Below are 13460 nucleotides of genomic sequence, written 5' to 3' on the forward strand. Positions count from 1 at the left end.
AGGAGGCTGAGGCAGGGTGATCACAAGTTTGAGGTCAGCCTCAGCAATGTAGTGAGGTCCTAAGCAACACAGAGAGACCCTGTCTCAAAATAAGAAATAAAAAGGGCAGGGGATATGGCTCAATGGTAAAGTGCCCTTGGGTTCAATCCCCATTTCCAAAAATGTAAAATCAAATAACATTAAAACTGTAATGAGAGACTTCCATATAATCCACCAAAATGACTTAACAAAAGTGACTGTATCAAGTGGATTTGAAAGTATAGAGCAGTTTCAAAAGCTGCTGCAAAAAAATGGCAGAATCTTCCAAAGTTAAAAATATCTATGGCTCAGCAATTGCACTGTCAGTATGTTCTGCACAGAAATGCAGACATAGATAAAGCAAAACACATACAAGAATGTTTATGGCAGCATTATTCCTAATAACCCCAAACTGGGAATAAACCCAGTGTCCTTCAACAGTGAAATGGATAATAAATTGTAGTGTCTTCCTCACAATGGGGTGCTCTGCTGCATTGAATCTGCCTGAACTGCTTATGTATGCATCAACATGGATGGATTTACAAAGCACACTGCTGGACAAAATAAGCTGAATCTGAAAGAACACATGGTGTATGATTCCATTTATGTAAAGTTCAGAATATGCACAACCAAGGGGAGGACTTAGAAGGTGGAGAGGTAATTATTTTGGATGGGATGGGTGACAACTGAGATGAGGCATGAGGCAGGCTTTTCACACTTAGGATTTGTGCACTTTTCTTTGTGTCTACTTTACTTAAGTAAAAGTGTTTACTTAAAAATTCAAGGATAGGCCAGGCATGGTGGCACATGCTTGTAATCCCAGAGGCTGGGGAAGCAGGGGAAATCGAAAGTTCAAAGCCAGCCTTAGCAACTTAGTGAGGCCCTAAGCAACTCAGTGAAACCCTGTCTCTAAATTAAATACAAAAAAAGGGCTGAGGATGTGGCTCAGTCATTGAGTACTCCTGAGTTCAATCCCCAGTACCAAAAAAGTAAAATAAAAATAAATGCAAAGATAGATAAATTATAGACTGTCCCCAGAAGGAGACTAGTTATCTGTCTACTTATTCAGAGGTTAAGTGTATTCAGTTAGTTATGGGCTTCCTTACTACATAACTAACTGAATACACTTAACTGTTTCATGAAGTGGGATTCAAATGGGGTTCAAGCTAAAGAAGCCATGCCTTACGAGTGCTTCCCCCCCACCCCCAATGTCTCGGGAGCACTTTACTCCTGCATTTAAAAGCTTCATTTGTCCAAATTATTTCTCCGCATTGTGATCGACATATAAAATTCACTCAGAAAGAAATCACAGCCAATTCAACATTCTGCCTCCAAACACTTGGACAAAAGATGCCTATATGAATTATGTTCAAGTCTCTCGGAAAGTTAAGGCCATACCCCTAAGGGTGTCAGAGAGGAATAATTATAGTACATTAAATTGCCTGCAGCTGGTTTGCTGAAATTCTTATGTGGTCTCTTTTTTTTCCTTCCTTAACCAAAAAATAATAATAAAATAAAATAAATGAAAATCCGGACATGAAAACAGGAGTAGCAGTTTCCAGTCTGTTGAAGTCCTTTGCTTCCGTGACCGCACCATGCAGGGGGCGAGAGACATTGCCCACAGCATCATCTTTGAAGTGAAGCTTCCAGAAATGGCATTTAGCCCAGGTAATTTGCCGGTCTTTGAGAATGCATCTAATTATCATTTATCAGAAACTGAAACTGGTTCACTTTCTTTTCATCCCTTCACAATGGGAGTAGAAGGGAGAGAAATGTACAACTATTACCTCACCCCTGGGGTGTACACCTTCTTGGAAGAGGGCACACTCTGCTATTCAGCCCAAAACAAAGGCAGAGATTGGCACCAGGACATTTTCTCCAGATAGTTTTTCAGTCTTTAGGATTCCCGCCCCCCCCCCCGCATTCGTTTTTATTTTTGCTTATCCCCAAATCTTTATTCCTGTCCCTTCTTAGAGGAAGGATGAAGTATTGGTACACTTACATATTTATTTGTTATATTCTTAATGTTGTGTGTGATCCTATTCTCCACAGAGTAAACCAGTCAGCAGAAGTGCCATTTATCCTTCCACACTTAATGTCTTTATTTGATCCTGTGTGACAGACGTTAGCTATTATCCTTGTTTTATAAATTAGGAAATTGACATTGACATTTTATATAGAAAAACGTGTGTATATATAAATGTATATAGATATACACATTTGTATTTATATATTTTATATGTCATAGAAGTAGAATTCATTCTCAAATTTGAGTAAAATAAGAGTAATAATGCAGGGCTGGGATTGTGGCTCAGCAGTAGAGCATTCGGTAGAGCATTTGTCTAGAATGTGCGAGGCCCCTGGTTCGATCCTCAGCACCACTAAAAATAAATAAACAAAATAAAGGTATTGTGTCCAACTACTTCCAAAAAATAAATGTTTAAAAAAAGAGTAATAATGCCTACCTTAGGGTATATTTGTTATGAGGAATCTATGCCCTGTGTAAAAACCAGCACAATGACTGGCATACACTATATGTTAATCAATATTGTGTGAATTATGCTTAATCAATATTATGTTAATTTCCTATCTCACTATTATACCAGCACTGTGTATACCTCTTTTCAGAGTAATCCCTCATGTCTATGTCACTTATATACTTTGCAGAACACCTTCACATATGTCATTTAATTAATTTCTTAATACCCTCCCCAAGGTTCCAAGGCACATTTCTTTCTTGAATCCATGGGTGTGCCTTAACTTGTGTGTGTATGTTGGGGGAATGTTAAAGATACCTCATCTCTTCTGAGACATCTTTTCTAGAATGCAAAAGTCAAAAGGACTCAGGATTGGCTCTGATGACATTTTATTAGTGATTCTGTGCTCTGGCACTGATGTCTTAAATAGAAATGTGGAAACATGGACAGAGTTCTCTCCATCGTCAGTTAAAGGAGAAAGCTGTTTTGCTTTTTAGTCTAGAGCCTTAAGAAATCTGCAGCCTTTCTGCAGTCTTTAGAGATTTGCATTGGATTTAGCACCCTCTTCTGGCATATTCTAAAATAGCTTCCCTGTGTTTGTTTTATTAAACCACAACTTAAAGATAGTTTAGAGAGACTGAGGTGAGAGTTAACTGAGATGTAAATGTGACTGGTCTCTGTCCCTGGCAGGCCACTAGGCGCCTCTTACATGCCCCTCAGGTAGTGCTGACCCCCATTCTGTAGTGAGGCACTTTCCATTTTAAGTCACTGAGTTATTCTGAACTGCCCTTTTTCTGTCATGGCTAATTCTTGGTGCTGCTGATTTCAAACTCAGAAACTGTTGCACACTTTCATATGAAAAAAGTTTCTTATCCAGTAACACCTTCAATACACCTTCCTTCTGCTCAGAATTGAAAGTAGATTATTTAGTTTAGGAAAGGTAGTTTTTCTTCTGTTTTTCATGTAAATTAATGATTTTCTTCTTAGCTACAAATGAAACTTCATAATATACCAGTACCACAGCAAAAAAGGGGAAAACTTTATAATAAGCAAAACCAAAAAAAAAAAATCTTATTCTATAGCATAATGTGAATTCCAAGTATTCATAGTACTCATTAGTATAGTCATGTGCCATATAGTGACGTTTTTGTCAACAGCAGACCATGGTAGTCCCATAAGATTATATTGCAGGGTATATAGCAAGACAAAATCCTAGTCTTCATTTGGTAAGTACACTCTGATATTTACACAATGATGAAATCAGCTGATGACCTTTTCTCAGATCATGCTCCCACTGTTAGGTGACACGTGATCATATTTCCAAGATATACTATAGTTGTAGTGGTAAAAGAAATATTATTTTAAATATCCTGAATCTCTTTTTGCACCCCCATGATGCAGCCTATGCTCTCCATAGCTAATACAGTGTTCTGGCAACTGGCTAAAGAAGGGAGCAGGCACTGCTGAGGTGGGATGAGAGCCCCCCTTGTTAGCTCCTGCCTTTCTTGTGCTCTTCCTGATTCTAATTGTGGGAGAAGAACATCTCATTTCCCGTAAAGACATTATCTCATTAATTTGGGGTGTGTCTTTTTTCAGTGGTGGGGATGGAACCTAGGGTGTTCTATCACTGAGTTACACCCTCAGCCTTGGGGTGTGTCTTATGGGTAGGTTACAAGTGTGTGAGAGTCCACAGTGGATTGATCCATGGTTCTTGGGTATAATGCCTAAGATCAGGGCAATTATCTTGTCATAGAAACAGGAGTATAGCAAGGCAGAGATGGTAATTAGAGTAGGTTTATTGCAAGGTGAGGAAAAGGCAAGAGAAAAGAATATGCATCCCAGAGACAGGAGTGGGCAGATCAGCTAGGGACTGAAATGCATAAAAATGTTTAGGCATTGGGCTTTTGTTAGACTAGGGGGTGGGAGTTTTCAGTGGCACAAAACCTTGGAGTGGCAGGCAGCCATGCCTCTTTGGGTCCCTGCCTAAGCTCTGCTACCCATTTGGGGGCAGGCTTTGGCCTGTGTTCGGTGAACACTGAAGGCTTGTACCTGCATACTTGCCTCACTTTGCCTTTTCCGGCCCAGTGCCACTAGCAGAAGGTCATTAATGGTCAGCTGAACCTCAGAGCAGCCTGCGGGTCCATGCATGACCTTGGGAACACAGAGTGTGCCCCTACGTCTATGGGAGAGAGTGTTCTCTTTAGTGGAATATGGAAGAAGTGAGGGGACCCCTCAGTGACTGAGCAGTCTGCCCATCTTTCCTGATGGATTTCTTCTATAGCACCCCCTGCCCCGAGTACAAGGGCAGGGTGGGTTTATATAACTTTTTTCATTGTTAATCGTTTTAAATTAGAAATGGCTATAGCCTTTTGAGTGTGTAGATGGTTTAACTTGAAGAGATATTTGTTTTTTGTCTTAAAATGTCTTATCAGTAAAGAGAAAACAAGGCTGATATCAGTTACAGTACTACAGTGTGGTTCTTGTAGATCTTGTCAGATTCTTGTGCTATGCATTAGAGGAGCATTTTTAAAATTTTAACATGAGAATATTTAAGATTAGTTAACTAATACATAGTAAAATATGAATTAGAAGATGAGAACTATTTTTCCCTAGAAAAGAATCCTGATATCTTCATCTCCTTAAGAATTTGAATATTGGGGCTGGGGATGTGGCTCAAGCGGTAGCGCGCTCGCCTGGCATACGTGCAGCCCGGGTTCAATCCTCAGCACCACATACCAACAAAGATGTTGTGTCCGCCGAGAACTAAAAAATAAATATTAAAAATTCTCTCTCTCTCTTTAAAAATAAAGAATTTGAATAGATTATTTTAGCTTTACTTTTTCATAGCATTAAAAAAAAAAAAAAGGACTCCATCAGAGTACCTGAGTTAAAAATTTGAAGTCACATGTGTTTTGTGGCTTCTTGCTGTGAATGATACCCCAGGCTGATTGGTGCCCAAGTAGTTTTTCAAGGATAATCGGCCCTGGCTTCCCCTTGCTCATACCAGCTCAGAAACAAAAGATATGTCAAAGGAATCAACATCTTCCTGATCTCATAATTATATTGAGCAATACTATTTAAAAAATAAGGGCTAAAGAGTTTCCCAAGGAAAGGAAAATGGAAGTGCTGATAGAAATCTAACATAAGAAAATGTAAGAGACTTTTGCAACAATAGAATCAAGCAGCACTTCCCTGAATGTGTTGTATCATGGGATTTTTTTTTCTTTTTCTTTTCTTTCTTTCTTTCTTTTTTTTTTTTTTTTTTTTTTTTTTGTAGTGGTGCTGGGGATGGAACCCAAAGCCTTGCACATGCAAAGGAAGTGCTCCACTACTGAGCTACATCCATGAGATTTTATTTGGTGTATAAGGGATAATGGAAAGAGATTCAAAATGCTGTACATGATTGAAAAACAAAACATCAAGTCAAAGTGGTCTTTTTATCTTAGGCCTCTCTGAGCATTTATCTGCCTCATGTGCAATTGTGAATCTCCAAGTTTAGCTGGTATTAAGGAACTGGATATTGATATAGATGTTAATAGGGAAGTATTAACCAACTCTGTTTAACAGTGAATAAGGCATACTTTTGGAACCACTGCAATTGGTGTTACAGGGACCCCTGTAGCAGGAGAGGGCAGCTTAAAAGAGGAACAGTCACCTGGGTCTGTGATTTGTCTGCACAAAGAGGCACAGTGAAAGTTGAGACTGAGCAGTGGGACAGGGTAAGGTTGAGGAACAGTAGGGACATGCTGACTTAGAGGTCCGAATCCCTATGGGAACTTCAGTGGAATGTATGCTGAGCTAATTAGGTTGCCCTGTTTAAGGAGAGTGTCTTCCACAGAATTATACCTACCCAAATATGATTGTCTTTTTTGAGCAATTTTTAGGAACAAAAGAAGTAGAGGCTCCTTGGGCCAGGTTTGAGGACTGTTTCACAAGCCCCTGCCCAGGAACACCGTACTTGGGTCTAATGGTCTCTAAAGAAGAACCCTAATAGCTCAGGAAGGTGGGAGAGGTAACTGGAGCAAGTAGATGGAAATTGCAAGCTCTCGGAGCTCTCTGAGAAAGAAGTGAACTAAAAGTTTATCAATGCATGGGCCATTGTAAATGTTGATCTTTTAAAAAAAAAACATGTTTGCTGCTTGACTTATTTTTATTCTTCCTTTCTTTGTTAAACTTGTGTTTTGTTTGCTTGAAGATTGTCCTAAAGCAGTCGGATGGGAAAAAAACCAGAAAGGAGGCATGGGACCGAGAATGGTGAACCTTAGTGAATGTATGGATCCCAAAAGGTATACATGTTTTGGATGTTCTTTTTGCCACTGGGGTTTTCATAACCAGCATGCAGAACAGGTTATGTTAGGTTGATACTGCATTGCATAATTCAGTCCAGGGTATGCTGTGCATACTGCTAAGTATTGTTCTGCTCTTTGAAATCTACTGCTTAATTTAAGTTTGGTTATGAGAATTACCACAATGATACTACTACCTTTATTCTTTGCTTTTTACTTTTGTCCTATTAGCCTCCATTGAAAGACATAAAAACAATATTTAATGGAAGCTAGTATCCTATTTAAGGGGGAATGTAAGTGTACTCATTATTAAGAAGAAATAGAAGAAATTTCTGTCTTTAATACCAGGAAGAACATTTCTCTGAGGTTTTTGGTGTGCATTTATTCATGGACCTGACTTGTAGTTGGTTGTGTTTTCATTTTCACCTTGGCTGTTAGGAGCTCACTACCAAATTTGTAGCCCACAACTAACAAGGGCAGAGAACTTCAATGACATGTATACATATGGAACACTTTTATCCTCAAGCTACATCTTAATTTTTCTTTGCTTCCCCTTTCCTGTTTATTTACATCTGGTCTGTGATCCGTCTGTACAAAGAGGCACAGTGACTTTATATCTCTGAGGACAAGATTGGGGCACAAATAAATTAAATGACTAAAACCCTAAATCTCTGATTTTCTAGGTTAGCTGAGTCTTCTGTGGATCTAAATCTTAAATTGATGTGTTGGAGGTTGGTTCCTACTCTGGACCTGGAGAAGGTTGTATCTGTCAAATGTCTGCTGCTTGGAGCCGGTACCTTGGGTTGTAATGTAGCTAGGACATTGATGGTGAGTTTCAGGGGCTGAATGGGGCCCTTGAAGTTGTGGCTTCTCCTTTATTTTGTGGTCTCTGATTGCCTTCCCTCGCCCACTTTACCCTCCTCTCCTTTTTTCTTTTCTCAGCATCTTTGTAATTATAAAAAGAATATATATCTTTATTATAAGATAGAAACAGAATGTCTCCCACCACTCCCATCCCCAGTTCCATTTCTCAGAATTAAGAGACTTCCTGGACATATATAAATATAGAGAGTCCTTTGTCATCTTCGACATTATTTAGCTATTTATTTATATTTTCAACAAATGGATCATAGCATACTATCTATACAAAGTTTTTATTTTTAACTTAATAGAAAAATAATAAATTATTGTGATTACCTTTCTGTGTTTTTCATACCATAAAAAGTGGTGTTTTGTTGTATGACTATGTCTTTAATTCATATAATTGACTTCAGGTTATTTTCCATTCTTTTCCATTAGAAAGTCTGTTGGAATATACATTCTTTTGCTTATATATCCATGGAGTCTTTTCTTTAGGAAAAAGTCCTAAAAGTAGGGTTTTTGTTGGTTGGTTGGTTGGTACTAAGGATTGAATCCAGGGGCACTGAGCTATGTTCCAGCCCTTTTTATTTTTACTTATTTATTTATTTATAGTTGTAGTTGGACACAATACCTTTATTTTATTTATTTATTGATTTTTATGCGGTGCTGAGGTTTGAACCCAGTGCCTCACACGTGCTAGGCAAGTGCTCTGCCACTGAGCCACAACCACTGCCCCTCTGCAACCCTTTTTATTCTTATTTGGAGATAGAGTCTTTTTAAGTTACTGAGGGTTTTGTTAAGGTCTGAGGCTGGCCTTGAACTTGAGATCCTCTTGCCTCAACTTCTCAAATTGTTGGAATTATAGGTGGGCACTTTTGTGCCTGGCTTAGAAGTAGAATTATTTTACATTAGAAATGCACTCTCACACATATTTCTCTCTCTCTCTCTCTAATATATATATATTATTCAAACTAAATTACCTTCCAATAACATCATACTAGTTTGTACTCTTGTGAACTCATGAGAGATAGCTTTTTTCTATACTCTTGTCAAAACTGGATAGTATCAACTTTTTGTCTTTTTCAACCCAGGCAGTTAAAAGGTAACATTTTATTATTTTAATTTACATTTTTATTAATTAGGGTGTATAGGCCTTTATTTATTTTGAGAACTTTTTTCTTTCATTCTTGTCCTTTGGGTTGTATTTCTTTAAAATTTTTTGAAAAATTTTTTTAGTTGTAGATGGACACAGTATCTTTGCTTTATTTATTTATTTTTTAATGTGGTACCGATGATCTAACCCGGTGCCTCACGCATTTGAGGCAAGCACTCAACCACTGAACTACAACCCCAGCTCCTGTATTTCTTGATTGACAAGATATCTTTATCTATAAGAAGTTTTTTTTTAATTTTATGTTATTAAATTTATAGTCTTTTATGGAACCTTGTTTTTGTGGTTAAGTCTTTAGTGACATGAAATTTTATGTTTGTGTGTGTGTGTGTATGTGTATGTGTGTATGATGAGAGGTAAAGTCCCAACTTCTTTTCTACAAAATGAATAATCAGTTGTTTTAGTGGCATTTACTTAATAAGTGAAATCTTAATTTTTCTACCTCTACCAAATGCAATCCCCTTTTTATATCTATGTTCCTTTTTGGATTCTCTGTTTTACCCGGTAAAATTGTATTGATACTCAACTTTTTAATTGAAATGACAGTGAATTTGTAGGTAATTAGAAGAGGTTGACATTGTTACAGTATTTATCTTTAGTTCCAGAGCAAGGGTAGCTCTTAATTTATTTAGATTATACTTGTCTTTCAGTAGCATTTTTAAATAAAGGCCTTGCATTTTCTTTATTTATTTTACTACTGCATATTTGACAATTTATTTATTTATTTTCTTTTTTTTAGTTGTTGATAGACCTTTATTTTATTTATTTATATGTGGTGCTGAGAATTGAACCCAGTGCCCCACACATGTCAGGCAAGTGCGCCACCGCTGAGCCACAGCCACAGCCCCATATATATATATTTTCTTTTAGAGAGATTTTTCTTCCATTACATTTCCAATCTGCTATTACTAGGATATAGGCAAGATAGTGAGTTTTGCATGTTTATCTTCATCTTGTCATCTTTCTAAGCTGTGTTAGTTCTAGTAGTTTTTTATTTGAATCTTTTTAATTTTATAGATTAGAAGTATCCCTTACCGACATTTATATCTGTGTTTTTTTTTTTTTTTTTCTGTCTTGTAAGAATGTCTAGGACTTCATAGTAATGTTGGAGAATAGGAGGAAGGGTTGACATTTTTGTTTTGTTACCAACTTTAATGTGAATGCTTTTACTTTTAATTTTGATATTTGGTATTAGTTCCTGCTAAACTTTTTTTGTAAGTTAAGGAAGGTGATTTCTATTTCTGCTAGTTTATATCAGAAATGAATGTTGAGCTTTATTGAATATGTCTATCTAGATAGTCAAGTTATTCTAAGTGTTGAGCAGTTTTAGGATAAACCCTACTTGTGCATTCTTCTTATACATTGTCATTTAATCAATAATGTTTTATTTATTTATAAGTTTACCTCTGTATTCATAAATCAAGTTGTTCTCTAGTAATGTTTTTCCATGGGGTGTCTTTGTATGTTTTATAGTTGGGTTATGCTAACTTTCAAAAGTAAACTTAAAATTTGCTGCCCTTTTCTATGCCTCAGAAGAGTTTTAATGCATGAATCATCTATTATTTGATGATTTAAAAAATTCACTTATGAATCTATCTGGTTGTGTTAATCTTTGGTAATTTTATTGGTGGGCGTGGGGCAGGGAATTTCGGGAACTTTTACACATGTATCTGTGTTGATTGACATTTTTACGTTTCATAAAAACCTCTTACAACAGATTACACAAACTGTACAATTATAATGCACCCATAAGTATGTGGGGGGAAAAGATTCAATATCACTTTTTTTATATTTTTAATTTATTTATTCATTTTTATGTGGTGCTGAAGATTGAACCCAGGGCCTCACCCGTGCTAGGCGAGAGCTCTACTGCTGAGCCATAATCCCAGCCCTCAATATCATTTTTAAGTCCATTTATTTTCCTATAAAATCATTCATTTAATCTAACTTTAAAAATTAATTGTCAACAAGTACATGTGGTTGTTTATTATCTTTTAAATCTTTTCTATCTTTATAATCTTCTCACATTCCCAAAGTTTGTTTTCTCTTTTTTCCACTCTTATTCAAACAGCCCATACTTGGGAGCAGCTCTGGAGATCTCATTCATTCCCATGATTAACTAGATATATGAGTTTAGACAACTAACTTATCTTTTCTATGCTTCTTTACATTTCAGTTTTTATATCTGTAAAACAATATCATTTTTTGGAGCTGAATAATTGATTGATGTATCAGTTCTATAATTTTTATGTTTTGTTTTGCTTTTGGATACATTAATTCTGCTAATTTCTTCATGGAATTTATTGTATTTTTGTTAGTTTTTGAACTATTAGGTGCCTATGTTTTCTTAATATTTTTTGAAATTGCGGTCAGAATAGATTAATTATGAAAATTTATAAAGTGTCAAGGTTATAAAGCAGGAAAAGAAAGTATTCATTTTCCACTTTTACTCATTTCCTTTCAGGTTTGTTTAATATGTATTTCCAAGTCTAATTTGATACATAATAATTTCCTTTTCTTTTATGAATTAGCATTGTAAACATTTCCTCTGTCATTAAAAATGATACTTCTTAGTCTTTTGTAATGATTGTAGAATAAACTTCCTTACCTGACAAAACATTTAATCACATCTCTAATTTCCTAAGACATTCCTCTCATATTTGGCACTAATGGTGTGTCTAGGTTTCTACAATTATAAATTATGTTATGAAGAATATCTTTGTAGTTGCATCTTTTGGCAGTATTTCAGATTATTTCCTAGGATAGATTGCTGGAAATAGGTCAAAGAATATTTTTAAGATCCTAGAAACAATTGCCAAATTACTTTCCAGAAAAATTACACCAGTTTAACATTCTCAATCAATAATATTTTTTTTTCACTGCCACATCCTCACTGACACTGAGGGTTGTAATTGTCTTTAATCTTTGAGGATTAGCCCTTTAAACTATGTGGCATTCCAGGAAGTCAGAAATTAAGTGTGAAAATTCATCTGCATGTGACTAGTTTACAGCATGTTTGCAGCTTATCTGGCTTTCATCCCACTACCTAGCATGTTCCCAGACCATCTTCCCTGCTGTTCACTCAGGAATGTGAAAATACTTCTGAAATAAATATCCCAAACCAAGTACAAGTGACTTTTGGATTTTTCTTACTTATCTTTCCCTCCAGAGTAGATTGGTTAGCTAATGAATCTGGTTGTATATATCAAAGAGTTACCAGTGGGCATCAAAACAAATAGCCCATACTAAGCTTACAAAAAGGGGATTCTAGCCTGTCATTCACAACCCTGGAGTGAGTCTTGAGTCCTCAATGACTGTCTCCCTGAAACAGTCAGTCTAACTGAGTTCAGAGTCCTGAGTTGAAAAGGCTTCTTAGATTGCAGTACAGTCATCCATCAATATCCAAGGGTAATTGGTTTCAGGATGACCTCGAATATCAAAATCTGAGGATGCTCCAGTCTCTTATATTAAAATGGCTTAGTATTTGCATAGAACTAACATATAACCTTTCATATACCTTAAATCATCTCTAGATTACTTAGAATACCTAATGCAGTGTAAAGATTATATAAATAGTTGTTATAATACTGTAATTTTTGGAATAATAACATGAAAAAAATATGTACATTTTCAGTACAGAAGCAATTTTTCTCCCATCCACAGTAAGATGAGTCTAGATTCAGAACCCTTGGATATAGAGGGATGACTGTACTTATATATGATCTGAAATATACCCATCTCACCCCTAGAAAGTAGGCGTCTTCATTTGGGAGCAACTCTGGAGATCTCATTCATTCCCATCATTAACTAGATATATGAGTTTAGACAACTAACTTATCTTTTCTATGTTTCTTTACATTTCAGTTTTTATATCTGTAAAACAGACTGATTATACCAAGGATTTTAGAGATTCTCTCCAACTTTAAACTTGTGTAATTTTGGCCAGGCATGGTGGTGCACACCTGTAATCTCAGCAACCCAGGAATCTGAGACAGGAGAATCACAAGTTCAAAGCCTGCCTCAGCAACTTAGCAAGGTCCTAAGCAACTTCGATAGACCCTGTCTCAAGATAAAAAATAAAAATGGCTGGGGAATGTGGCTTAGTGGCAAAGTGCCCCTGAGTTTAATCCTCAGTTTTAAGAAAAATTTTTAAGTATAGTTTTATAAAACTTTATGGAGATGCATTTAGAGTCTATGATATCATTAAAATTATTTATGAGAACATAAAATCATCCCCTAAATGCCCAATTATGAATAAGGCTTGTCAATCTTAGTGAAATAGGATGAAATGTTCTACATTATTATACAGTGGGAAATGACTTGTAAATCATTTTTCTGGAGTTAACTCAGGCCTTAAATAAATTTTGAGAGGAGTTATTATCTATACTTAATTATTCTTAAGGAAACCCAGGACATTTGGGGCTCTTGCTAATCCTTTTAAAACAGCAACATAGAGAGTTCTTATGGGATTCACGGTTTTTCACTTTCAAATGTTTTTTTTTTCTGGTGCCACTGTCAAAAATTATGAAATATTAGTTAGACCCATTCTGACATTTCTTGGTTTCATTACAGCAGGAAACCTGGTACTTAGCATGTAATTATTTTGTCTTTTAAAGAAAGTTGACATTCTGTTTATCAAAAACTGAA

General features: G+C 36.1%; 1 protein-coding gene across 2 annotated transcripts in view; it reads left to right on the plus strand.

Annotated features, from left to right (window-relative positions):
• Atg7 (autophagy related 7) overlaps positions 1 to 13460 on the plus strand; it is a 251626-nt gene that overhangs the window by 51546 nt on the left and 186620 nt on the right. For both annotated transcript variants that reach the window (XM_026383026.2, XM_026383027.2), the window contains exons 9-11: positions 1565 to 1686; positions 6691 to 6781; positions 7465 to 7609. In XM_026383026.2, coding sequence (XP_026238811.1) covers positions 1565 to 1686; positions 6691 to 6781; positions 7465 to 7609 — 358 coding nt within the window. The remainder of the gene's footprint in view (positions 1 to 1564; positions 1687 to 6690; positions 6782 to 7464; positions 7610 to 13460) is intronic.

Source organism: Urocitellus parryii, chromosome 16, assembly GCF_045843805.1.
Source record: "Urocitellus parryii isolate mUroPar1 chromosome 16, mUroPar1.hap1, whole genome shotgun sequence".
Classification (NCBI taxonomy): domain Eukaryota; kingdom Metazoa; phylum Chordata; class Mammalia; order Rodentia; family Sciuridae; genus Urocitellus; species Urocitellus parryii.